Raw genomic sequence first — 26,747 nt, forward strand, 5'->3', positions numbered from 1 at the left:
CTGGTTTATGGTATTTTCATTGATTGGATAATTGATAGGTCTCGGTGCGTGGTTTAAGCAAGCAGTGACAATGATGATGATGATTAAGAAAAAGAAAGAAAACAAGTCCGGGTTGACATGCAAGAAAAGGTTGGATGGTGCTAAAGAATCGCAAGTTCATCGAGGGATTTCTCAACGCCAATGCTTGGTATGCTGAATGCACAAAATCATAAGATTGATACCCAACTCGTCATACTGTTCCTCCTTGATTCACAAAGGGGTGTGAAAATATAATCATTTATTCTTTAAGAAATTACAAAAACATTTTTTTTGGTCAACCAAACACCATTAAATAAAAACTTACAGTTCAAAATTTATTCTTTAGGCTGCATTTAGACGACACCCAAAACATGGTTACAAACCAGTGGATGGTCGGAAATGGCCAAAATCGTCTTTGTAAAAAAAAATCCGGCTGGCTGGTGCTTCCCAGTAAGGGTGACACTAGGCCGGCCATTTTCTGGCTAGTGGCTGGCTGGAAAACGGCCTGGCCATTTTTCTTTTTTTTTCAAATATTTTTTGCATTATTTCCGTGTTTTAGGCTATCTGGCAATTTTCCGACCATCCACTGGCCGTTGGCTGGCAGGATCATTTAATCTTTTTCTTCAACATTTTTAGCATTTTTTAATTTTTGCATATCTGGTCATCCACCAGCGGTGAATGGATGGCCGGACTACACCTCCCTTGCTGGGTGGCACCCTGGCCACTTTTTCTTTTTTTTTTGAAACTTTTTAACATTTTTTAATTTTATATTATCCAGCCATCTACCAGCCGGAGTAATACCTCCCTTGCCCAGTGGCACCAGGCCGGCCGGAAAATGGGAGTCGTTTTTTGTAAATTTTTTTAAAAATTTATTTATTTATTTTAGGATATCCAACCATTTTTCGCACAGCCACCAGCCAGAAAATGGCCGAGGTTATGCCACCCTTATAGGCTGGCCAGAAAATGACCAGGAACTTGGTTCTTTTCATTTTTTCTTTTGTGTGTTGAAATTCCAAAAACCTAGTTTTTAAGATTTTCGGTCATCCAAACACCAAAAAACTTGGTTTTTTGTAAATCAAGTTTACGGAAAACCAAGTTTTAAAGAAAACCAGGTTTCTATGAAACATAGTTTTCCTTATTGTCACCCAAGTGGAGCCTTAATCAAGTAAAAGATGTGAATAAGAATGGAGTTTGATGAACTTAATTCAAACAGGTTATTCACCCAACTGATTCGTCACTCAAGTGCAGAATCCAATCCGACCTTTTTAAATTATATTTCTACAAAAGTGAAATTTGCAAGAAAATCCTTACATTACCGACAAAATCTTTTTTGTGCAAGCGCGCGAGCACACTCTTCACCAGCTTCTGAACCCGTTCCCCACTGAGAACTGAGGAAAGCAGCATGTCAATTTTTATAATTCCATCTTTCGCTCCCTCTCACATGACGCTCACTTTTAACAATGCAGGAATCTCACAGCTCGCCTTTACTCGAACCACCTCTTAACCTCCCCGGATCTCTGCTTTTTATCACTTCTATTGCTAGAAATTTTGGAGCGGTACTGTTCAATTAATCCATCAAGTTTGTCCGCCAATTCCATTTGAGGTGCTTTCTGCTTTTTTGTTTTCCTCTTCTTACCTTGTTCGGATGGAAGACCCTCCTCTTGTAGCTTCCTCTTCTTTGGTTTTTTTGCTTTTGCTTCAGAACCAAAAGCCATATCCTTTTCCTACATGTTACATTGAAAATACCATCAGTACAAAATGGAAGCAATCCTTTTTCAACAAGAATTTTACTGTTGATACCTTCTTCTCAGTATTATGGATCTTTTTAGCTGATTCTGTGCTTTGGCGTCTGCTTGCAGGCATCACATCTTGGTCCTGACGTTCAGAATTCTTGGATAATTCAGCCCTTCCTCTTTTCGAAGCACTTGTCTTCTTTAGCTTCGGTCTTCTGTCATTTTTCTTAGCGTTTTCCTGAACCTCAGAATTAACCTGTTCCCCTCCATTCCTGTTGCTATCATCATGCACCTCAATCGAATTTTTTCTGCCTTTGATTTTGTGTGCTTTAAGTTTCACCTTACGGTTATTCTCTGGCCGGCCTTCAGTAGCCTGTTTCTGAATGCTGACATCTTTCTTTTCCTTTTGGATGTTTTGTAAGTCTTTCTTCCTCTTTATTGCATGGATGTTTTCAATGGCAAACTCAACGATGGGACGATGCTCAGGACCAAAAGTTTCTGATCGAACCAAAGTGATAAAAGGAAAACAAAGAAAGCTAAATATCACCACGCAGATATAGGCTAATGCAATTAGGATTAACCAACAATTTTTTTATGGTATGAACAGACAGAAGTAATACATACCAGGATTGTTATTAAGGACTCTTAAGGCTACAAGAGCATGCTCATGTTCACTGAACTCAATAAAAGCAACTCCTCGTGATCTCTCTTTTGTATTAGCAGTTGATTTCTTATTATCTTTTAAGATTTTCACCTGAATATTCAAGCAGCAAATCAATTAATGGATCAACAACAGCAATTAGTCATGATCACCATATACCAAAACAAAAGTAAAAAGACCTGCTTGATTGTAGGTGTCTGTTTGCAAGCTCGCTGAATGACTGCATCAGTAAACAGCTTCTTCAGTTCTAGTTCTGACATTGATTTTGGCACATTATAAATAATCAATCTTGTTCTAGAGACATGAAAGTTTGGTGATTGAAGTTTCACTGCCTTTTTTTTATCCAACCTGCAACATGACGCATTGTTATGTCAGCCAGGTCGTACTAAAATTATCAATTGTAGACAGAATTAAGTAGCCAACTTCCAGTAAAATTTGAAAACTAATGACGGCATTTCGAGAGAACACATTGGATCGTTATAGATTCAGAAAAAGGAAACAGGCCAGAGTAGAAAATCCCCTTTCCTCACCCCTTTTTTCCCATTTTTTGGTAATCTTTGTAGTCAAAGGTGTGACTGGGCAGCCGATTAGGTGCTCTAGGAAAAGGTCAACTTGTCAGCAACTAATCACTAGTTGCAAGGGACGTTCTCCCTTTCTTTTTATTGTTTTCACTAAACAGGATGGGGAGGGCATGTTTCTCTCTCACTTGCCCCCAAAAGTCCTTATCTCTCTTCGATATATATATATATATATATATATATATATATATATATATATATATATATATATATATATATATATATATATATATATATATATATATATATATATCAGAACAACTAGTCCTGCTTAGACATCAGCTAGGTTTTTTAGGGGTTTGAGACGTCTGACGTCTATACAGTGTCTGGCACTTTTGACAACATACTTGGGAGTGGAAGTGGTAGGAATGAACGTTTGAAATCAAAATCCCTGGTTTAAGATGTCACTACACTACCATTCAGCAATCAAATTTGACTCAACAAGAGGGAACCATATAATAAGAAGTCAAGAATCTTTGATAAATGATTTAATAAGAATCAACCACTCCAAAAATATGACTGCAAAACGACTCTCATAAAGCTCTTAGCAACATCTCATTCTATAGGATTTTTACATAAAATGAAATGTTTTTTGTGCTCATGTAATTGCATCTCCTGGCGTTATTGGGTACAGGCACGTCCAGAGAGTCAGGGACACTGTGGAGTGACATAAATACGCAAAAGGTTCCAGGAAATTGTTAGTGATCTACAACACATTTTTTTGAGGTCTGATCTAAGTGCAACAATTAATCATGCATGATCTTACCTTTTACAAATTTCGGGTCAAATCAGATGTCCAAAGGAGTTAACAAATAGCAAAATTAATGGTGATGATTGATAAACTTACAGTTCACGTTTTAACATGTCATCCTCAGACACACCAGCAGCAGCAGCTGACCCACGAAGAATCAGACCTTCCTGATTGCAAGTGACAAATGTGCATAAATTGCATACTAAATTCCTGAAAATTGGAATAGCATTTCAAATCACCCTCCAATGAGTGATAAACAATAGATCACCTTTGCAAGGTAAAGATTTCGTTTGTCGTGTTCCTTCTTTGCATTTTTCAGCTCCTTTTCTTTAGCTAGTTTCTTGTCCAAAGCCTTCTTAACAGTCAACTGCCTTCCTCGCATAAGAATGCCTTCTAGAATATTCGCTGCTGAAACTGCAGCATTAGCTGATTCTGGGGATTCAAACTTGAGAAATGCAGTTCCCTTAGGTCGCCTAATCCACCAAGTGACAGCATTAGCACAAAAAATGCAACAATTTCCATAAAACTAAGAGAAGGAAAAGATGTGTCACTTAACGTGTGGATAACATACCCTGTAACTTGATGAAGAACTGGAAGATAGGCTTGCACTTCCCCGAATTTAGTGAAGCGCTGCTTCACTTCTTCTTCCTCAATTGCAAAGGGGAGGTTACTTATGAAAATGGTCCTATCCAAATCATGATCTTGCTTAAGAGGCACCTCAGAAGCACGCCTCTCCACATCAGCAGCTACTATAGTCTTTGTAGTAAGTGGCAATTTTGATTCAAGCTCCTTGCCATGATGGAGGAACGTAGAACTAGTAGATGATTTAGTCTGTTCATCCCGAGGCCCTGAGATCAAGTTATGAAGAACTTTTGTAGCAATGTCCTCATCTCCCAGCTTCATTTCAGTGGGGCAAGCCTGAGAATTGAACCCACTTGAAACATCATCACCTTCTGCATGATGGTCCTGAAGTACCTCTGTTTCCTTGACATCAATGTCATCCTCAAAGGAAGAGTCATCATCAGATGACCCAAGTGCCTCAACGGTGCCACTTCCATTCCCTATGTTCAGAATACAAGGATCATTACAACATAAATAGAATTACACTCAAGCAAGATGATAAATAGCTGAAATGTTCTTCAAGTATTGCAAAAGGCTATAATCATTTTAGGAGAGATTCACACATTTTTCTATGATTAGATGTATACTACACATCACCAGTGCTCTGGCAACTTAGTATGTATATTAACCATATCATAAAATTAGTATCATTATTGCATCCACCTTATATCTGGCCATATATTGCAAAGAGTAAGACACTGTCAAATTTACAATTACTAAAAGTACTTTATAAACTTATTATTCTTCAAATTATTTCTTCATGCTATCAGTTTTTTATAATGCATTATTTTACTTTTTTGTCTCTTTGTTTAACACCACATCAACATGATAAACTCAAAAGTTGCTGCCATTAGTATGTTCCCCACCAAGCTACATAAGTAACACTAACAGAAAAATGCAATGGACATACTGAAACAAGGAATCATTTTTATTATTGTAATTAAATTTCACTGTAAGGATGTGATCTAGATGCTTGGCTTCATAGAAGCCGACTCTTGGATCAACCGATTATGATGCATAAGAAGGATCCTTTAAGGTTCGAAAATCAATGGCTCAGAATTTTCATAAAGCATCCAAAAAATCACATTTTTTCATCGAAAATACATGATCCAACAGTTGATTCCTAGCACATGGACCATGCCGAATACATCTGCAGGGTGAGTTTTGCAAAAAAAGTGTCAGAAAAAGTGTCCATGTTACACAGAGATTACCTGAAGCAGTGGAAGTAGCATAGATCTTTATTGGAACTGCCCAATCAACAGCAACCACCCTTTTTCCAATTCTCTGACCATTGAGAGTGGTGATAGCCTAGGACCAGAATGACTAGGTCAAATAAATTATTTAAAGCAAAGTTCCAGTGAGAAGATAAATGTTGGAAATAAAAACCCTTTCAATAAGGAAAAGAAAAAGGCAGCAGCAAGGCACCTAAGACCTACATTTTCTGCGTCTTTCTTGCAAGTGAAAGTAACAAAGGCAAAGCCCTTTGATAATCTGTTACATTTGGAAGAGAACATAATTTTGCATCTCATTGAAAATATATATGAAACAGTTAACTTCAAGGAATGGCACATACCCTTCCTCAGATGAGTGCGGAATAGATATATTCCACACAAAACCAGCTGAAACAAACAAATTTTTTAACTCTTCAGCAGTAACCTGCAAACAGACTCAAACAAAATTAGATAACAGAAAGCTTCCCTAGAGAAAAGAAAGTAAATATAATGCTCTGCCTTGGCAAGAACCTTGAAAGGCAAATTTCGTACAATAACCCGCCATTTCCTAGTCTTTGAACCCTGTTTAACAGTAAGCCATAGAGAGAAAAGTTATAAAATCTGTTTATATTTGGATATTTAGCAGTAGAATGCAAAAAAATATGTTATTATCTGACAACTGGCAAATAAAGATTATTTATGTGTGTGCATGCATGGAGAGAGAGAGAGAGAGAGCGAGGTAAAGAAAAAGCAGAGGACATATTCCATCCTTCCCCAGTAACTTTTATCATCTTTGCTTCATCTATTTGAACTACTAAGCTAGAAGCATGGATGCTACAAATGGAAATCATATAACAAAGAAATCTGATAAATTATGAAGCATAAAGTAATTAGATTAGCTCAAACTTTGCCAATTTTTTTTACTTTTAACATTTTCTTCATTAGTGGCGGTTGTGAGTGTGTGTTAGGAGGCAGAGGGGTGGGTAAATTGGTAAAAGGAGGGGAGGGGATTCCAATTTTTGGTTTTCAAGATCGATTATAGCCAAATGTCATATTCACCATAGTGACATCAGTCTTGCTGTTTCACATATGCAAGAGACCTCAAGTACCATTTTCATGTTACATAAATGAAGTAACCAAGATTTTTCAAGAAAAGGTCTTGGTTATCCTCAAAAGTGGAGCTCATAGATTTTAGATAAGTGCCTTTCTTTGCAACAATAATAAACTTGAGACCTTGAATGTACTGATATGTAGCACCTTCAACTGGGGCTGGTAAACGAACCAAACAAGGCATGCTCGGGCTCGGCTCATTTACCAATGGATTGAGCTAGTGGCTCAGCTCAAGTTCATTTTTAGCCGACCTGCACCTGAGCTCGTCTTGTCCCAGAATGAGACAAGCCGAACACGAGCTGAGTCGTGTAAAAACATTCCATGTTTATATATGGAATATATATTTTTACATATTACACTTAAAGTATATATATATTATATATTACACTTAATAGTTCATATTTGATGTATATATTTTTCATTCATCCTTCTCTTTTTATATATACTTTATGAACTATTCTTTTTATATATTACACTTAAAATATATATTATATAAATATACATATATGTTTTATCTATACGAAGTATTCCGAACTCTCCGAGCGGAGCCGAAACACCCTTAAGCTAAACGAGCTGCTTGTGGCTCGGCTCGGCAGCTATACGAACCGATCAGGAACGAGTTTGTGACGAGCCGAACATAGCCGAGTCACGAGCTGCTCAGTTCACTTAGCAGCCCTACCTCCAACCTCTTACTGAGAGCTGCCCAAACTCACATTAAAAGGTGATTAATTACTACTTCTGTTGGGAGGTCACTTTTGTCCATGTATTATTTACCAAATTTGACTTCAGATCCTAGCATATACAATGCCATGTTCATTATTGTAAGGCCATTTTGGTCCAAAAATAATGCAACTCTCTCTTACATACAATGAAAGGACATAGGGGTCCAGATGGGTGTGACTCTCTCTTTCTTTCATAAGTCCTCATTTTCCTCATCTTCTTTCTTCTCTTCCCCCTCTTTTGCTTAACTTCTCATTTCTCTGTGTATAATACCTCCAAATGTAGATTCATGCATGCATACATGGTAAGCTAAGATGAAGGATTTGGAGCAGGGAATGAAGAGCTGACAGCTTCTATATGATGCCAGCCCATTATGAAACGAGTTGCAAGCATAAGATGTTATCGGATTGGATCCTTTGCATCTGGTAGCCCTTGATTTTAGAAGATTTTAGAGGGATTGGACTCTTATTTTGGTGTATCAATGAGTAATGAAATTCAATTATTTTTCTGTCACCTACCGTGATTTCATTTTTCTGAGGTACATTCCTGTGTGAGGCCAGTTAGGATGTTCCTATCGTCGAATAGTGTGGTGCAATGTCTAAAAGTTGTGCAAACTTATTTGAAAGGTGTTTCCAACAGGAATGAGAGATTTCATGAAGTTTATGGTGTTCTTAACTGGCAGATGGTAGCAGGTGACTTTCTTGACCTGAAAATAATGAGAGCTGGTAAAAAGAGTGAAGAGGAGGATGTGGGGAGGAAAAAATCAGTGATGAAAAGTACGTGAGGGCATTCTCTAGTATGTTCATGGCTGGGATAAGCAATGAAGTGGTGGAGTGAAGGTTTAATGCTTCTTGTACAGGTGTTATGTTATCTTTTGAGATCTAAGGTGCTAATAAGGGTGTCAAGTGAAGGTTTAAGGATTCTATTGAAGGTGTCATGATTTTTGGAGTGGCTTCGAAGGAGGTAAAATGGCCACTACCAATCCTTCCATAATGGATTCGAGTGCCTTTGTTAAAGAGGAACCTAGTATTGTGGAACATAATATTATGGAGAGGATTAGAAAGTGCATGCAGAGGAGAAGTTAGTTTTCAAGGAAATGAGAGAGATTGGTTATGTGAAGATGGAAATGATAAGTTGAAATGCACTCCTGGAAGTATACCACTAGGAGCTACAGTGTCTGCAATATTGTTCAAGAAGAAAGGGGAGAGTCCAGAAGGAAAGCCTTTACAAAAGACTTCAAACAGTTGGATTACCATTTTCCCTACATATTGTATAATTCATTATTTGAAAGGGTCTTTAGTCGAGGAATGGAGGGGTGAAATCCATTGACATTCCCCTCGAACAAAATCACAAACTTCGCCAAGAAGATGGAGACCTACTTGAAGATACAAGGAGATGTCATCTATCTCAGTATTAGTGGAACAGATATTAGATATGTGGTGGGTATATTGATTCAATACATGCACGCTCCCACACACCTTAACATGCAAGCTGAGTCAAGGGTTCGAAGGTATTTGAAGAATCCAGGTAAAGTTATCTTATATACAAACGATCTTTATTGCAATATAGATATCTACACAAATGTCGATTGGGTCTGCTGATTGAATGATAGGAGATCTACTTACGATTTTTCAGACTTCAATGGAGGCAATCTTATGTCATTGATAAGCAAGAAACAAGGTGTGGTGTCTATATCAAGTACCAAGTAAGAATATAGAGCTATAGCACTTAGAGCATGTGAAGGATTATAACTCATGGCAATTCCAAGTGAATTGGGAATTAAGGTGTCTCTTCCTATGACACTTGACTCTGATAAAGAGATACACATTGCTAATAATCTCATTCTCCACAAACGCAGTAAACACATTGACATTGATCGCCACTACATCTGAGAAAAGATTGAGAAAGGAAGTCTCAAGTTGCTCTATGTGCAAACACAAAATCAATTGGCTGAGTTTTTATCAAGTGAACAGAACCAAACATGATGAGCTTGTAAGCAAGTTAGGAATTATTTCATTTTTTGTACATGCATTGTTTGACGAAATTCCAAATTGCATTTGAACAGCCCTAGATATAAAGTTTCATATTCCTAACTTGCAAGGAAATTTTGGCCCAAAAATAATGTAAATTTATTATATATAAAGAAAAGGAGACAAAATGTGTGTGGCCTTCTTTCCACTTTTTCCTACTCATTTTTATGCATATAAAATACCTCCAAGATGTAGATCTACGTGTTTATACAATCTCCAAGTCCTAAGAAATATGGTAATGACATCTTCATGATGCATACATGTAACAATGAATGGTGAAAGTCTCGACACGACCAAATGGTTGATTAGAACGAGAATCAAGTTTAGGGCATAGGGTAAGAAGCTCAAGTCCCCCTAGGATTAAACCCATGATAAGTATGGAAAATGTAACACTCGTACTTTTCAAAAAAAAATGTTTTGGATCCAAGTTGGATCCGACCGGATCCAACCCAGATCCGGGTCCATCCCTCACACACCCCCCCGGTATTCTACTTAAACCCCCACGGGAGGGGGTTTCTTTTTACAATTGAAACCCCCCGAATCCTCCCGTACACAAACCCGAACCCCCCCCCCCTCCTCACGCCGGCAGAAACCGACCCTCGACCCTCTCGCCGGCGCACCGGCAGCTTCGCCGGAGCTGCCCTCCCGACTCCCGTCCCCCTCTCTCTACTGAAACGGAAGCCCTCTCTCTCTCTCTCTCTCTCTCTCTCTCTCTCTCTCTCTCTCTCTCTCTCTCTCTCTCTCTCTCTCTAGTGAAATGGAAACCCCTTCTCTCTCTTGAATCTCCCCTTGTCTCCCTCTTTTGCACACCGGCGCAGACGAGCCATCTCCCTCTCCTTGCTCGCCGGAGTTCCCCGACTCTCGATAAGTCTCTCTCCTCCCACTCCTTCCCAAATTTTTTTTTGCCGGCAGTCCAGAGCCATCCCTGCTGGTGGCTCTGGCTTGCCAGGAAGGAGGGTGTCGAGCACCCTCTCTTGTAAAAGGCACAACTACAGCTCACTAACAACCGAACACAGAAAAGTCCACAATAGCCCTCAAAAGCAAGAACCACTAATAGAGAGCTAGCATCAAAAGCATGACAATAACCGTAAAAGCATGCAAAACCCACAAATACAGACCAAACTACACGATGTTCACACCAGAGGCAAGATAACACATGTTGTCATATTAAAGCAGCCACAGTAGTAACTACCCAACAGAATTCCAAAAACCAAGTTACCGCCCCTTTATAACCCTCCAAAAGCTCCTCAAAACTCAGCCAAAATGAAGTAACTCTTGCATAAATCACTACTCATGACCTCCTTACTCAAAAACGACCCAATACCATCCAATGAACCTCAACAAAACTCACAAATGTGATTAGAACAATCAGATTTCTCAAATCTGAACACTGTTCACTGTTAAAATGTGACTATATATCAGGGGTATTTTGGTCATCTCCCCTATCGTGATATGAGTGTGTATCGTATCGCAAAGCCCAAAAGTAACGCTATGTATCATACTGTATCGTACTTACAACACTGGTCAATATGACTGTTGGAACAGTCCTTGGAGGCAATCCAACTGTCCTTTTGCTTTCTCTTCGCTCTATAAACAGAGCCATCCCTCTTGTTGTAATGCATGCTTTTTACAAACATACTTGAGATAATATAAAGACTATTTTTTATGTGATTTGTGTTTGGTGATTGTCTCCAACGTGAGATTGTATTTGGTGATTATCTTCATAGTGAGATTGTATTTTGACCCATTAGTGGTCCTTGTGTATTTGTGCTCTCTTGTAGCCCTTATGGCATTTTATTGCTTTTGTTATTACTTCATTTCAGTTTGCATCACTATTTAGAAAAATAGAAGAAAATTCAAATAAAATCCAATTAAGCTCTGGTTATGTTGACTTTATATTCAGTGAATTTTTTAAATCAACCTCAGATAACCCAAATCTGACAGTCCGTACCAGCATGCTGACATCAGCCTTCCCCTTCACACGCACCATGCCGACTTCAGAAAACTGATGAATGGAGTATCCAGCCTCTTCTAGGCTTAGAATCAACCTATCATTTGATTTAGATATGGCTTTGAAACCATATCAAAGCAATAAGAGAGTAGGAAGATGAAGAGAGCAGAGTTTCAGCAGCTAAAAGGGGTCGACCCCTCTACCACACTACAAGACAAAAATGATTTTTTACAACTGAAAAATACATGAATGCCCCTATAAACACATGTATTACACTACTCAACACAGGACACTGTTCATTGAGTCATGGAAACTGTCATCAGAGTGAGGGTGCGTCTATGTGCATTTCATGCCTAGAGGAGACTGGACATGAAGAACTAATGCACAAAGATCCGTGAATTGTGATAAAGACTACAAATCCGGTTCTGAAAAATAAAATCAAGCACATAAGATGGCGTGAAATTTTATGTAAGATTTACTGGAAAAAAAATTTAATACCTGGTTAAGCATCTCAAGAGTAACAGCTTAATTTTTTTAATATGTGACAAGCCAGTGCTCATCCTTCACATAAAGAACAAGAGTGAGGAATATCATGACCACACTCACACTGCTAATACGTTATGAATTTCTACTGCCACAGTGTACTTTATCCTATTAAAATACTCCAACTTAGCATCATGTCACACCTAAGTTATCAGTTATCACAAAGAATATAGTAGGACTAAGTAAGAGCTAAAATGGATAAGTCAGATGGCAGGTCTACAGCCATCCAGTAAATATGCCATCTCTGACCTTATATCAGAAATTGTACTCACTTTTCTTCTATTAAACCCTATGTTTGAAAAGTCCTTTAACCCTTCCATATCTTCCTAATCCTCTTTGACCATTAAACTCCGCACATTTTGACACCTTTTCAAACATGCACTGATACATGTGCGCACACACACCACACACACATAGAGAGAGAGGGGAATTGTTTCCTCCTACCACCATCCGTTGTGAACAGTGCTGATTGTTAATGTTAGGTCATGTTTTGCAAATCAGACTTCACATATGTGTTCAGCATGACTCATTTGGCTGTTTTTCATGCTTTCTGATAAAAAGTACATTTTTTTATGAGCTTTGAAATTTACAAAATTTATGAAATTATTGGGTCGTCGATTTTCAAAACCTTCTAAAAAACTGCCCATGCCATAATCGGATGAAACAAAAATCAATTCCTCTCCTAAACGAACCGTGTAGATCACATCGGTAAGGTCATATTAGAAAAAATAACCAAAAAATTGAAAAACTTATGAAATTAAAACAATCCACATCCTGTGTGTGTATAGAGGGAGAGAGAAAGAGAGGGGGGTGGAATTGGTAGCTCCTAATCATCCTAACCGATTTCAAAAAAGCATAGCTGCAGGTGCTCTTTGTTTTAATGTGAACTCACAGATGTACTTCATTGCTTCCTTAGCAGAAAACGTGTATTAAGATTGAGTAATTTCATGCTTAAATGGTTTTAGAGAGAGAAAGAGAGAAATGACCCATATTGCACTAATACTTTTTTTATAAAACAACAAAATCTTTTGGCAAATTTAATTTGATCCAAGTGTTAGTAAATAAGAAATGAGAAAAACATCTATACGTTCAGATCTTTAGGGTTTAGATTTAATGGGTATCCTAAGCAGTTTATCCTCCTAATGCAAACCATACTCCTAACCAGTTTCAAAAAGCATAATGTGTTACTTCTGTGTGTGTATGCTGCATATGTGTGTACTGTGTGGGTATGTATGTGTGTGTGTGCACATATATATACATATTCTTACAGTACTGATAAAAGTGTTTTAAAGGGATAAAAGGGATTGAAAGGCAGAGAAGTTTGGATGCCTCAATCAAGATCAGATCAATGGAAGGATGGACTGAGTAATGGCCTAGAGAGAGAAGTATATGAGTAAAATGGCAGGATGTGAGTTGCACACTGTTAATAGCTTATGTGCATAGAATTACAAGGATAAAAGTCTAAACCTAGCTAGGAAAACCGAAAAGTGTTGAGGCGAGATAAAGCACTATAGCATCCATGAAACAATGCATAAACCTCAAGTGAAGCATGAGCCTTAAGAACCAAAAACAATGTACTTAACCCAGTAATGGCTCAAGATTATGCCACAATGTTAAAACTTAAAAAGACAAATATTTTCAAGTCAATCACAAGCAGTTGAACAGAGAACAAAAACATGAAACTTATGTTGAAAAATAGAGGAACTTCATGACATTTTGCCAGGTCAGCACAGATTAACCTAGTTTCACATACATGCACATAAGCACACAGGACCAGAAACATGCACACTCATGAACAAGACATATCACGAACAAACACATGCAGGAATCACTTTAGAAAATTTTCAATATCAGCACTAGTTAAAGATTTGAAAATAGTGAGACCTCAAACATCATCTAAGTGCCATGCATTAGAGGATTTCATGCCCTTTTGACAAATTAATCACATATATACATACTTCCTGTGTGCTGGATTTGGCACACCATGGCCTGAGTTGCGGTCATATGGCTCTGCAATATTATCACTGATACACTTATTGAAATAAGAACAATGAATTATATATTAATGTGTTTCTTAGACTAATAATAACATCATAGATATAATGCGTTAAGCCATGTAGTTGTCTACATTTTCTTAAGTTGCACATGTTTCTAATTGCTTCGTTGTTTCCTAATTTCAAAGTTTAATCATTCTTTTTTCTGCATTGTGATTCATGAAAACAAAAGCCTTGAATTTCAAATATTAAGTTGTTGCTATAAAAATTTCCATCTGCTAATATAGTTGCCATGGTCTTCCTTTTGAATAAATATGAGAGAAATCAAAAGATAACTGTTAACATATTCAAAAATAAAAACCATAGAGTTCTAAACAGTAAGAATAGCCAGAAACTAGGTTGAGGAGTAGCATAGAAAATGATCTATGACTTGAGGAAAAATGAATCTGAAAAATATCACGGAACTAGTATACAAAAACTGTGCCAAATTGTTCATATACCTCCCCACCTAGTTGTCGTGCCCAAACATGCATCCCCTTTATCTCTTTTTTATGTAACATAGCAACAGCAGCACGAGCTGCTTTGATGCTAGAAAAGAGCACTCCAGAAGCTTCCTTTGTGCATCCATCCCGGGCAAGTCCTACAACAATGCAGCATTCCTTAATTGACCATGTCACAACTAATAACAAATCAAAACAAGCACATACATATATTAAGGTACAAATTAAAAATATTAAAACATTGAGCACGCACTTGGGGCATGTTTGCCACAAATGTGAATCGTTCTCTCACAATGGTGAGAGAATTAGTTCTCATCTACCCCATTTCTCACATGAAATAAACATGAGACAATGGGAAAACAGAATTTGAAATGACAGTTCGGGTAGCGATTCCTAGTTAATCGACCGTGCCGAACACATCTGTGGGATCCGAATTGCGATAAAAGCACAAGAAAAACAATAAAACACATATAGCATGTTTCATTTAGCATGTTTGCATCACTCTATTTACAGACATGTGTGTCCATGTATACTGTTAACATTTGATCAGGTCACCATGACGTACAAATGACTATTTTTTCCATTTTTTCTTTTTTTCATTTGTTCTTTTCATGAAACCAACCTTACAAATGTGATTTAGATGGTTTACTTAGCAACAATAGGTTCCTGGATCCTCATGGTTATGAAATGTAGGCACTGTTTTATGAGCTTTGAACAATCAAAGTCTAGAATGTGTGATATTTTGTCTCATAAAAACATGTTTTTTTGTCAAAAATAATTGATCCAAGAGTCAAGCCCTAGCATTTGGACCATGTTGAATCCATCTATGAGGTCCAATTGGGTCAACATGACTTGCACCATGATTTCCAGCTCATTTAAGATGGACAGGTCGCTATGACCAAATATTACCCCATATATTTTATAAGGTACACATATATAATCCAAATCTCTTGGAAGAGATCAAAAATCCCATGGTTGCAGCCAACAAAAAATTTAAAAATTCTTGAAATAAAAAAAAATCCATCTTATCTCATTAATTATTCGCCTATATTTCTCTTTATTAAAGTCCTTGGATGCTTCTCTCTCTCTCTCTCTCAGCTACATAACCCCTCTGTTTCTTTCCAAAAGCAACCTTTCACCTTCCACTTCCCTGTTGTTGTCCTTCTCTCCCTTCCTATTTTTAATTCTCTAACGAGTCCCATGCAGCCCTCATTTGCTCTCTCTTCCAGTGCAAAATGCATGAACTCCAAAGCTGGAGGCTTCTTGACTGCTTGGTATTTATGCAATATACTTATTTGTGCTTTCTTGTGTAGCGATGCAATATGGAAGAGGAAAAGAAGACCAGTTGGCTGGATGAGCTTGTCATTCTTTTCCTCATGATCTCTCTTCTATGTAGATTTTTCTCCCTACCTCTTTTTAATTCAAGCTTTAAGCATCAAGCACTAGCCTAATTCTAAGTTAAATACATTCATTATACTACCATTTTCTTCTAAGATCTTGCTATTATGGTTGTATTTAAGTTAGCATTAATGAAAATTTTCCTCGCAACCTAATTCATGCTCATAGTCTTCAGGCTTTTTTTATCTATAATTAATTATTATTTAGAGGTTCATGAGCGGATCTGCCCTAAGTTTGATATCTTTGATTTAACATATGATGCTAACTTCTTAGAATGTCTCCTTTATAGCCATTTTAGTTTAGCATGTTCGTTCATAGTATTTTATTTGTAAATACAGAACCAGCTATACCAGTTGACAATACATTGAAGATTAGCCTACAAGTAAGCTAATTTATGCCATGGTATCTTCGAAATATTCACATGCAATGTTGTTTGTATCATAGTGTATTGTATGATACTTTTTTAAAAAAACGATACGATACACTCGTTTGAACACATTGACCATCTACTTTCAAGAGCACTCTTGGAGTCTTAATGCAAACAACTACATTAGGATTGGCTTGCACATGGAAGCAAAAGCAAATGCAAACATCTCATAAATGCTGATGTCAATAAAGAGGAACAAATAATGATGACAAATTCATTGCCACTCATGGTCCTATCAACCACGAGTACCTTCTGTTACACATCAAATGCTACATAGCTCTAGAAATGTGGACATCACAATCACTACGTAAAAAACAGGCACTCGGAAGTGTAAATTATTAATCCTTAAGTTGCATGATTACATAATGGTCAAACATAAAACTTTCAATTCAAGAGTTATATTTTTGAAATTTCATTTGCTTGTTAAGATATATCAAAGAGTAAGTTGAGAATTAACAATGCCAAGCAAAATGAAGAACTTTCTTTGTCATCTATGGCTCCTCTTCTACAAGTATTTTTTTTTTCATCGTGGGTGATGTAACATGACTCAAGTGGTGATGGTTATCATGTTAATTTCAAGTTAAACCTAGCCTATAGCAATGGCTTTATATAATAATTCTTTTGATTTATTAAGGGTGTGATTTCTAAAATGACAAGATGGACCTCACATATCTTTAGCATCTCTCTCTCTCTCTCTCTCTCTCTCTCTCTCTCTCTCTCTCTCTCTCTCTCTCTCTCTCTCTCTCTCTCTCTCTCTTGTCCCATGCATTTGCATGGGCTACAATGTCTCTGTTATAACAGTAGCAACTCATAAGACACAAATCTTCATGTACATGCCACTGATTATCTTGAGCCTCTCACCAATCTTCATGTACATGGAACTGGTTATCTTGATCCTCTCACCAAACATGCACTTACATCACCTACAACCTAATCTTCTTTCTTGGTTTTGTCATACATTCATCCAAAATATTTAACTAAAGAACTAAAACATCAAATATCTCCCACAATAGATATAACATCTATAAATAAAGAGATAAAGGTGCCCCATTTTCTGATAATCATATATTATCAGCTACATATGGTTATAGGATAAACAAACTATGAAAGAGAAAATAACATCAATGCAGAAACCAAGTATAATTACAATGGTAAAAGTTGAAGATGAACCACTAACCATGAAGTTGAAGCTCTCCCTCAGGAAGAGGGTAAGTAATGGTGGCCAAAGCATCAATATCTCTCACACAATGAAACACCTCTTCAGCCATGTCAGAAGCAAGACCACCAAATACAACTGTTCTAGCCACCCTGCACAAATATGAGCATAACCAAGCATTTTATTTTAATTTTTAAGGCAATAATGCAAAAATTTTATTTAAACATACAACAACAACAACTACGCCTTCATCCCAAAACAATTTGGGTCGGCGATATGAACCAAAAAAGAAAAACATTCTGGGTCTTTCACATGAATCCTTCTCCTCCAATCATTTCTATCCAATGCCATGTCCTCGGTGAGGTTCAAAACAATTTTATTTAAACATATAAAGAGAAAAAGAATAGATGAGTTAACTTCAAAATGAATTTAGTTTGCTACAAAAGACAGCCAAAATTAGTAAAACTACAAGCTAAAGAGCTTCGCAGTGGCTATATTTGTATCCTATCTTTTAAAGAATCAGAATCTATATTTTTTTCTTTTTAAGGAAGAAGAACCAGGATTTAGTTAAAAACCTAAAATATGACTAGATTTTAAATATTGCAGCAGAAAGATGAAGTAACATTTGGTCATCAACAAACAACAGGATCAGTATATTAGAGACTATACATGCGAGAGACAGAAAATCTAAAAGTGTAGGGCCAAGTTAGGAAGAGGATCTAGGAAATAACAAGTGAAAGTTTAAAACCTCCTTAGAGAGTTAACTGAAGCTAAGCAAACAAGTCTTGAATTTGAGAATTCACCCTTCTTTTGATGGGCGGTCTTTGATAGAAGAACCTTGTGTTTGGTCTCCACCTATGTCACAGGGATTCGGCTAGCAGGGTGCCGCACCCGCGTTGACGCAACTCGACGCAGGTAAGGGTGCCGCACCGGGTGCGGTCAACCCGACCCTGGGTGCATTGACCGCACCCAGGGTCATTCTTGTCCATTTTTTATTTTAAAAAAAAAAATGGCCTATGAAATGGGCTGCGGAATTTTAAAAAAAAATCTTGGGGGGGGGGGGGGGGCTGACCGCGCAGCGGGACATGCGCCGGGAGGAGCCCCCGGACCCCCCTTCCTGCAAGGGCAAAAACAATGAATCAGGCTCCACAACTCATCACTTTCATCTTTGGGGACAACCATATAAGATTAAAAAATGGTAAAAAGCAAGTTGGGCACACATTCAGATATACATCTAAAAAAAATCAATGCCTCGGCAAACATAAAACAAAAGGCTTCTCATGAAGAGGGATCAGTCTAGGAAGTTAATAAGTGTGTTGACTTCCATAGCCATCTGCAGGTGTTAACACATGACCATAAAATACACCCTTGAAGTTTAAAAATGACTTGGCGGTTCCATGCATTAATGGACACCAGTAGCTATTTTTGCAATTTTGTGTAAAAATAAGTTACACACTTATTAGCTGTCCATTCAAAATGCACAATTATTAATATGTTTTCCTAATAAAAATTACTAAAATGGCCATAATTGTGACAATTAATACACCTAATCACCATATCAATTTTTAAATTTGTTAGGGGCATAAAATTGTGGTGAACGTGCTAACATGCATAAATGTCATGGACCTTAACAGCTACCATACATTCATACATATACACTATACATGATATATATATATATATATATATATTTTTTACATTTTTGCCCCTGCCGCACCCCCGCACCCGGGTTTTTTGGAAGTGCCGAATCCCCGCACCCACACCCGCACCCGCACCGGCACCCATGTGACATAGGTCTCCACTCTTCAACCAAAAATTTATGAATGTTGTATCCTTTTGATATCTTTGAGGGTTCTTTGCTCCTCAATCAACTCGATTAGGTCATTCTTCTTAAGGACCCCTACCCAGTCCATACTGGCACTTGTGTAGTTTGTATTAAACAGTTCTTAATATTTTAAAACCCACCTGCTGGTCCTTTAAAAGGATAACTCCAAATGTTAGAAACCAGCTCTACGAAACTCTCATCCCTCCTCCACCAAGATCTAAATGGGAATTTTCTGGAAATCTTGATACCCAAATTCCATTGCAAAATAATCATCCAATGGTCAGATAGGTCTCTTAATCAAGTCCATCTCCAAATGTTAGAAACCAGCTCTACGAAACTCTCATCCCTCCTCCACCAAGATCTAAATGGGAATTTTCTGGAAATCTTGATACCCAAATTCCATTGCAAAATAATCATCCAATGGTCAGATAGGTCTCTCAATCAAGTCCATCCATTGAGATGCAGTGGTTATCCAAAAAACTTATGTTTAACCAGAAACTTGTTCAGTCGCTTTTGCAAGGACTTTGACCTATTACTAAACCAAGTGAATCTTCACTGCCCATTGGAACGTCCAATGCCCCTAGTCTCTGATCAACTCTAAAGATAGACATGTTTTTGTCAACGTGAATGTTATTATTAAAGTCTTTCAACCACAGTGGCACTAAAATTCATAATAATGCACCAAGAACGAGTTGTCAAGCATCTGATGTAATTCATTTCGACCCAAAACACTTTTTTCTTTGAGCTGGAGATCATCCCATAGACTCAAAGAATTATCCCTGAAGTTGTTCTCATAGACAATTGATGGTAAGAACTTTCCCATGTACAAGCAACACCTTTCCAAGTTTATTTCCATAAAAGTAAGATTCCACCTGATTTGTTTCATGCAAGCTTGTACACAAACTCGCAAGTTGCAATCTTTCTAGAGCTTATTGACCAACACAATTTACATACTATGCAGCTTCATTTCTACAATTTCCATTAGGTCCAAATGGTTCTTCTTAAGTCAATTGCTTAGAAATTCTTGGTTTGGTCCACAAAGACCAACATTCCAACAACTGATGTACATAAAAGCTTTAGTTTGACCTCCCACTTTGGGGCACCTACATCCAAAAAGGATCACACAGGAACAATATCTATAGCTTGTATTTTCCTGATGAGCTTGGGTTTCCTTAAAAATGGGGAAGTAATTATCTATTGCAATTGAAACTTCTAATCTTCCTGCTTTGTTGAGTCCACCATGGATCCTCTAGACAAATCCCCAAAGCTTGAATGCTTCCTTCATATGAAAAACAATGGATCAGGGTTCTCCCTTGCTACACTTGCTCAATTGTGCATTTGGCCAATCCGGACCTCATTTGAGGAGGCTTTGAACCTAAGTCTCTTGCAAAAGCTAAATCAAACGATGAAGGGGGCAGCAATTCATAGCAGGAGACTGGGATGTTTATGTCAGTGATACAGGAAAATAATGAAACCACTTTTCGCACCCCAAGTATCACACATCATCCTATGCTCCTCGACACACTCATTGCTGATAGCTTCTAACAACAGCCACCAATCATTCTCAGCAACACCCCTTCGACTACACACCTAAAAGACCCAAGTCTAAGAGGGGATTTTGACCTTGTATATTCTCCCAACAAAACCTTTCTAGGTGATGAAGCAAGCAGCAACACATATAGGGAGGACTATGGTATCAATGTCAATGCCTGAGTGAACAACGTTGAGTCCTTCACCAGCATCTCAGGTACCACACATCGCATCGTGCTCCCAAATGCGCTCATGACCTGCTGCCTCAATAATCATCCACCCCAGCAGTAAAAGCTCTAAACCCTTGCCCCTAGTCAATCACAAGGGGAGGTAGAAAGAAATGACCAAGAGATAACCTAGGCATCCAATAAGATTAAAAAGATAATGCCTAAACAATGGTCCTAGGGTGTGGATATAGTGATGTAGACCAATCCAAAACCTATGTCACATGGGTGCGGATGCGGGTGCGGGTGCGGGTGCGAGGGTGCGGCACTTTCAAAAAACTTGGGTGAGGGGGTGCGGCAAATATATATATATATATATATATATATATATATATATATATATATATATATATATATATATAGAGAGAGAGAGAGAGAGAGAGAGATAAAGTCCAAAAGTTGGACATAAATGACCCTGGGTGTGGTCAATGCACCCAGGGTCAGGTTGACCGCACCGGGTGCCGCACCCGCATCGCGTCGACGCGGGTGCAGCACCCAGTTGGCCGAGTCCATGTGACATAGTCCAAAACTCGAACCAAAAGAAAAAGCCTTTAGTGAAGCTCCTGGCCCAGCACTAGTGATTGAACGTCCACCAACTTTTTGACTCATGTATTTGGTGGGAGCCATCAACTTCTCAAAAGAACAATACATGACGATTGAATCAATGTGTACTCAACTGCCAAAGGTGCCATGCCTGATTGCATCGGCGACCATGTTCTTGCCAGCAGCTTCCTCTCTACTTGTTTTCCTATTTCCCTAATCCTAGCTTATCCTGCAAATTCAAGCAAAACACCACCTATCCCATGCCACCAGTATCTCCTTGGAATTGATACATACCCAAATGGACCAATAAAGAGTCCAAATTCAAACTACTTACAAAGGGAGCTTACCAGACTAAGTTTTTGCAATCAAGGTACCATCTTGTCCCTTTTTCCCAAGCACAAACTTCTTTGTTGATGTCTATTCTGGCATCCCACCAGGTTAAGGTCATTCTTTTATAACTAGGAGTCTGTGATAAAGACAACTCTCTATATGCTCAAAATTCAGCATCAAACACCTCATACACTAGTCTCCTCCGCGAATCGAGAGGTCTCTAATATTGCCCAATCATCTAATCCTTTTTTTTGCCCTTTAGTTCCACCTTACACTACCCATCTTCAATGAAAATGCAAGTCACTCTCACAAGGTAAAAATGGTGGTGGCAATGAATACTTGTTTGCAATCAACACCTAAATGTTCAAGCTTACGACAAATCATCTAATATCATCTAATGTAAGGGAACCCTTGTCCATGCAAGACAAGAGGGTTTCTGATAGCTCCATAAAGAAATCAATATTTTCAAAGAGTATTGAGATACTAGTTTATGACATTTTTTGCAAATGTGCATAGCTCCCGATCTCACCATGGAGACACCTTAGTTCATTAAGGAAAAAAATTGTTCACTTTCTGATTGATACCCCAAAAGCATTGACTATTCCATCTGATTCTATAAGACGGACCTAATCTCTATCCGAGCCTTCCCACTTCACAACTCCCCTCTATATATTCTCTTAAGGCTCTTCCCATTCCTCTCTCGTTGATCCTAGGCCCTCCTCCGCCACATCCTTCTTTTGAACACCAAAAATATCACTCTTCTCAAAAGAGTTGGGCCAGAAGTTAGTGGTCAAAAGCACTAGTCGGAGGCTAGGCAGAAGACCTCTAAAAGGACTAGTCGGGGCTAATCAGCCTAGGCGAGACCAAAAAAATAAAACATCAAGAAAAGCAAAAATGTTACAAGAAATAGCAAAATTGAGTAACAAACATATGATTGTAACTATTAATGAAGTGTGTAATTCAATGTAACATATCACAAAATTCATAAAGATGCATAACATTGAACATAAAATATTATATACATGAGTGTGTGTGTGTGTGTGTCACACACACACATATATATATAACTGAAGAAAATATTACATATATATATGTGTGTGTGTGTGTGATAAACACAGGCATACATGTAAAGAACAAAAATAAAGAAGGAAAAAAGAAAAAAAGGAGAAAAAGGAAGAAAAAGAAAAGAAGAAGGGAGGAAGAAGAAAAAGAAAAAAAATAATAACCATGTCCCTACAACCTATGAACTGCTACCTAGGCGGATCCTAGGTGGGAAAACAGGGCCCTACCGCCTAGACCCATAAGCCTAGGTGGTGGCCTTGCGCCTAGGCGGCATCACTTTTAACAACTAAGGCCAGAAGTAAATGTTCAAACATCACACAAAGTCTAGCTACAAGTAAAGACAAGCCTCTTAACTCTATTCATAGAATCTTAAATCAAATGAAAGCGTACCAGAAAAGGAAACACAAACCTCTGCCTTTCATAACCATTTATGCTTCCAACATGCTTGGATTTTTCCCCTTTGGATTTTCCTAAAGATTCCCAAGAAACAAGGGAGTATTTATTGTTGCATGCATCACTTACCATAAAATATACAATAGATAATTCCTTGTTCCATGAAATAAAAACTGCAGCTCAAAAGATTTAAGAAAAATCACTATGGTTAAGATAGTTTTTGCCTCACCATTGAGTTCCTTACAAGTATGATTATTTGCTTCCATGTTCTTTCGATCATTATCTGGATAAATAACAAAATAGGAGAACTTACTACAAGAAATAACAAAGAATGTTAAACTGCAAACAGGAAAATTGGACATGGAAAATGTGAACCAGAATTCTCATTTTGTTGGCGCTGCCCGAGGGGATTCCGGTGCATTGCAAGTTCAACTCTAACTTTTCTTCCACCTAATATGGTGTCATTCTTCATTTGCAAGGCGCGAGCAGCATCCTCCGCCACTGCACTGAAGCATTAAAAAAAACATGTAATATGTCAAACTAAACTATAAAGTAAAGAATTAAATGGTAATAATGAATACAGAAAGAGCTATCAGATTTAACTACAGTAATAACTGAAATGAAACAAGTATACAACTGCAAAAAACAATAGGAAACAACAAGTATGACATTGCATAAATTTCTAACTATCCTCAAGTTCTACATGTCTTGACAGCTGAAGCTTGAGAATACAATCACAGAACTTAATTCATGACACTATAGTGAGTAGAGCATAAATATATGTGGAGTTATATACAAGGTTTAGCGAGAAGAGGGATCAATGGAAGAATATTTACTAGCTATAGATTTTAGAAAAAGGGCTTGACCATGATGACAATGACATTTGTCATAAATAGTTTCCTCAAGCAAGTACAAAACCAGGCTAACTAGGCATTGAAGCAAGAGCTTATCTAGGAATTGAGATCATTAAGGCTCTGTTTGGGAGCTGGTGTTGGAGAGGAGAGAAGAGGGGTGATGGGAGTGGAGAAGACAATGGAGGACGAGCCTGTAGTTGTCAACTACATCCATGTGAGGATGTAGTTGAAAATTGCTCATATCCACTACCTTCTCCACTCTCAACACCATTCTCATCTACCAAAACAAGGTTCCCAAGCACCTGTGAGGGTAGGTGGTATTAATTAAACCCTCATTAAATACCATCTTCCCCTCCCCCCACCCCCCCAATCTCCAGCTCCCAAACAGTACCTAAGACAACTAAGGCAAGAAAGCAGATCCTTCTACATTGAGCTATAACAGTTGTGGGATGTTATGCAAACATAAAGGCTGCAGCTAAATGCAGAAAGTGCAAATAGTGGAAAACATGCTTGCATAACTGGAGCAAAAGGCAGGAGCCTCAAGTGATAGTGCTTCTTATGGCCTTGGAACCCATATTTGATAATGTAAGAAGTATCATACTGCTTAGAGCTACCTTACCTTCAGTAAAACAAAAAATAAACTTTTTACTCTCTCTCTCTCTCTCTCTCTCTCTCTCTCTCTCTCTCTCTCTCTCTCTCTCTCTCTCTCTCTCTCTCTCTCTCTCTATCTATCTATCTATCTATCTATCTATCTATCTATCTATCTATATATATTATTTATTTGCATTTCGTCATGCCCTAATAAGAGGGTATACATGTACTCTTTCAGTTTTAACAAGAAATGAACAGTGTAGCCCGATAGACGGGAACTCTTTCCATTCTCTCATAAATATCACATTGACATTCAAGATGAACTTAAAGAGTATTTAACTTCATAACTGATGTTTATAGCATTGTTGAAAGAAACTCCAATATTTGTCAATACAGCATTTGGTATTAGATATATAGCAGAAATTTTGTGCAAGAACATATAAATCAAATACAAAATTAGCAGAACTTACAATTGCACAAAGCCAAATCCTCTATTGTCGTTTGATCCTGCCAAAAAGCCCAACAATAATAAAAAGAAATAAGAAATAAGCAGTTTCCATGATAATCATCAACTAGTACTCATTGCTAAAATATTTTATAACAATTGCCTTTATAGAAAAATGTCAGACAAAAAAAATGAAAAGACACCAGCTATAGAGCACACTTTCAGAAGAAAGACATCTGTAACACATTCAAGTACAGAACCCAGCATGAAACTTTGCAAGTGACACATGGTCTTAGCAGAAGAATTATGTTGTGAAACATGTATCAGTTGATCGGGCATTACATACTGTAAGTTCCTTCAAACATGCAATATTCTTGCCAGCATCATGTAGGGCCAAATCTATAAGACCAACTACTGATCTGGAATGCAATAACTTTAAAAATAATGCTTATGAAGTGGGAGGAAAAAAAATGGAAGGAACTAATGCAGCCCCAAATGGTTTCTCAATCTCTAATCAATCTCCACATAATTATGTCATCTATAATAAAATCCTAATTGGGCCAGTTACATAATACACTTAACATATTTGAAATGACATGAGCATTAATATTACAGAAAAGACACCACATTCTAATGTTAAATATTGCTGGGTTGCCACTCACAAGAATCTCAAGGATTTACCAACTGGAGGCCTGCCAATATGTGGTCAGTGATGGAGGTCTTTTCCCTTTGCCTAGTCAATATATATTACTGAGTTGCCAGTAAAAGATGGTGACAGCTGAACCAGATAACTAGACACTTGCCACCGCCAGTTTTAGATGGACATTTTCAAAACTCCCACTAATAGGAGAAAGTAATAGGATGGAAATGCAGTTGATCATATTTGATCATATATATCTGTGTGTGTGCTTTTCCTTTTCAATCATCACTTGTTTCATTACTTGATTTATACAGATTTCAATGGAACATGCCAAAAGCTCTGTACTCGTATATGGCACACATTTTTGAGCTAATTATAACAAGCTATGTCACACCGATACTCCATTGCACCCGTCATACCCGTGTCGACACGACAGGACACGAGTACGAGTATGGGTACCAGACGCGGTGCAGGTACATGCCGGGTCAGGTCCAATACCGACCCAACCCAAACACTTTTTTTGTTTTTTTTGGGGGTGTTGACCTGGGTGGGAGAGAGAGAGAGAGAGAAAAATGAGAGGGGGGCAAACTAGAGAAAGAGAGAGAGTAAACCAGAGGGGTGGGGGGAACGAGATAGAGAGAGAGAGAGAGGGAGTGAACCTCTTCTTCTTCTTGTTCTTCCTGCAACAATCCGAGAGAGGGGAAAGGGCAAGAGAGAGCAAAAAGGGGGCCTTCCCCTTTTATAAGATATGTTATATATGGATCCATATATAATCCAGACCTAGACTCAAACTCTCTCTCTCTTTATATATATATATATATATAGCCGTGTCCACGTACCCTCATTTTTTAAATTTCTGTATCCTCCGTACCCGTACCCATGTGACATAGCTCGAAAGTTGAGCTATA

General features: G+C 37.9%; 1 protein-coding gene across 3 annotated transcripts in view; it reads right to left on the bottom strand.

The window, feature by feature from the left end:
* Nucleotides 1-1,158: 1,158 nt before the first annotated feature.
* The window catches only part of LOC149843452 (RNA-binding (RRM/RBD/RNP motifs) family protein), a 40,626-nt gene continuing 15,037 nt past the window's right edge, over nucleotides 1,159-26,747 (bottom strand). Inside the window, exons 5-21 of one of the 3 annotated variants that reach the window (XM_089999813.1) lie at nucleotides 25,225-25,261; nucleotides 23,685-23,815; nucleotides 23,539-23,592; nucleotides 23,326-23,386; nucleotides 17,424-17,554; nucleotides 14,422-14,561; nucleotides 6,105-6,155; nucleotides 5,936-6,018; nucleotides 5,799-5,853; nucleotides 5,574-5,670; nucleotides 4,313-4,802; nucleotides 4,010-4,214; nucleotides 3,838-3,908; nucleotides 2,592-2,760; nucleotides 2,376-2,505; nucleotides 1,819-2,249; nucleotides 1,159-1,742 (exon numbers count right to left, since the gene is read on the bottom strand). In XM_089999813.1, the coding sequence (XP_089855939.1) occupies nucleotides 1,503-1,742; nucleotides 1,819-2,249; nucleotides 2,376-2,505; nucleotides 2,592-2,760; nucleotides 3,838-3,908; nucleotides 4,010-4,214; nucleotides 4,313-4,802; nucleotides 5,574-5,670; nucleotides 5,799-5,853; nucleotides 5,936-6,018; nucleotides 6,105-6,155; nucleotides 14,422-14,561; nucleotides 17,424-17,554; nucleotides 23,326-23,386; nucleotides 23,539-23,592; nucleotides 23,685-23,815; nucleotides 25,225-25,261 (2,576 nt within the window). In that variant the 3' untranslated portion in view covers nucleotides 1,159-1,502. Of the gene's footprint in view, nucleotides 1,743-1,818; nucleotides 2,250-2,375; nucleotides 2,506-2,591; nucleotides 2,761-3,837; nucleotides 3,909-4,009; nucleotides 4,215-4,312; nucleotides 4,803-5,573; nucleotides 5,671-5,798; nucleotides 5,854-5,935; nucleotides 6,019-6,104; nucleotides 6,156-14,421; nucleotides 14,562-17,423; nucleotides 17,555-23,306; nucleotides 23,387-23,538; nucleotides 23,593-23,684; nucleotides 23,816-25,224; nucleotides 25,262-26,747 lie in introns of those variants that run through there. The other 2 variants (XM_089999814.1, XM_089999815.1) reach the window with 2 other exon arrangements.

This window comes from Nuphar pumila, chromosome 3 (genome assembly GCF_984573655.1).
Source record: "Nuphar pumila chromosome 3, dmNupPumi1.hap1.1, whole genome shotgun sequence".
Lineage (NCBI taxonomy): Eukaryota > Viridiplantae > Streptophyta > Magnoliopsida > Nymphaeales > Nymphaeaceae > Nuphar > Nuphar pumila.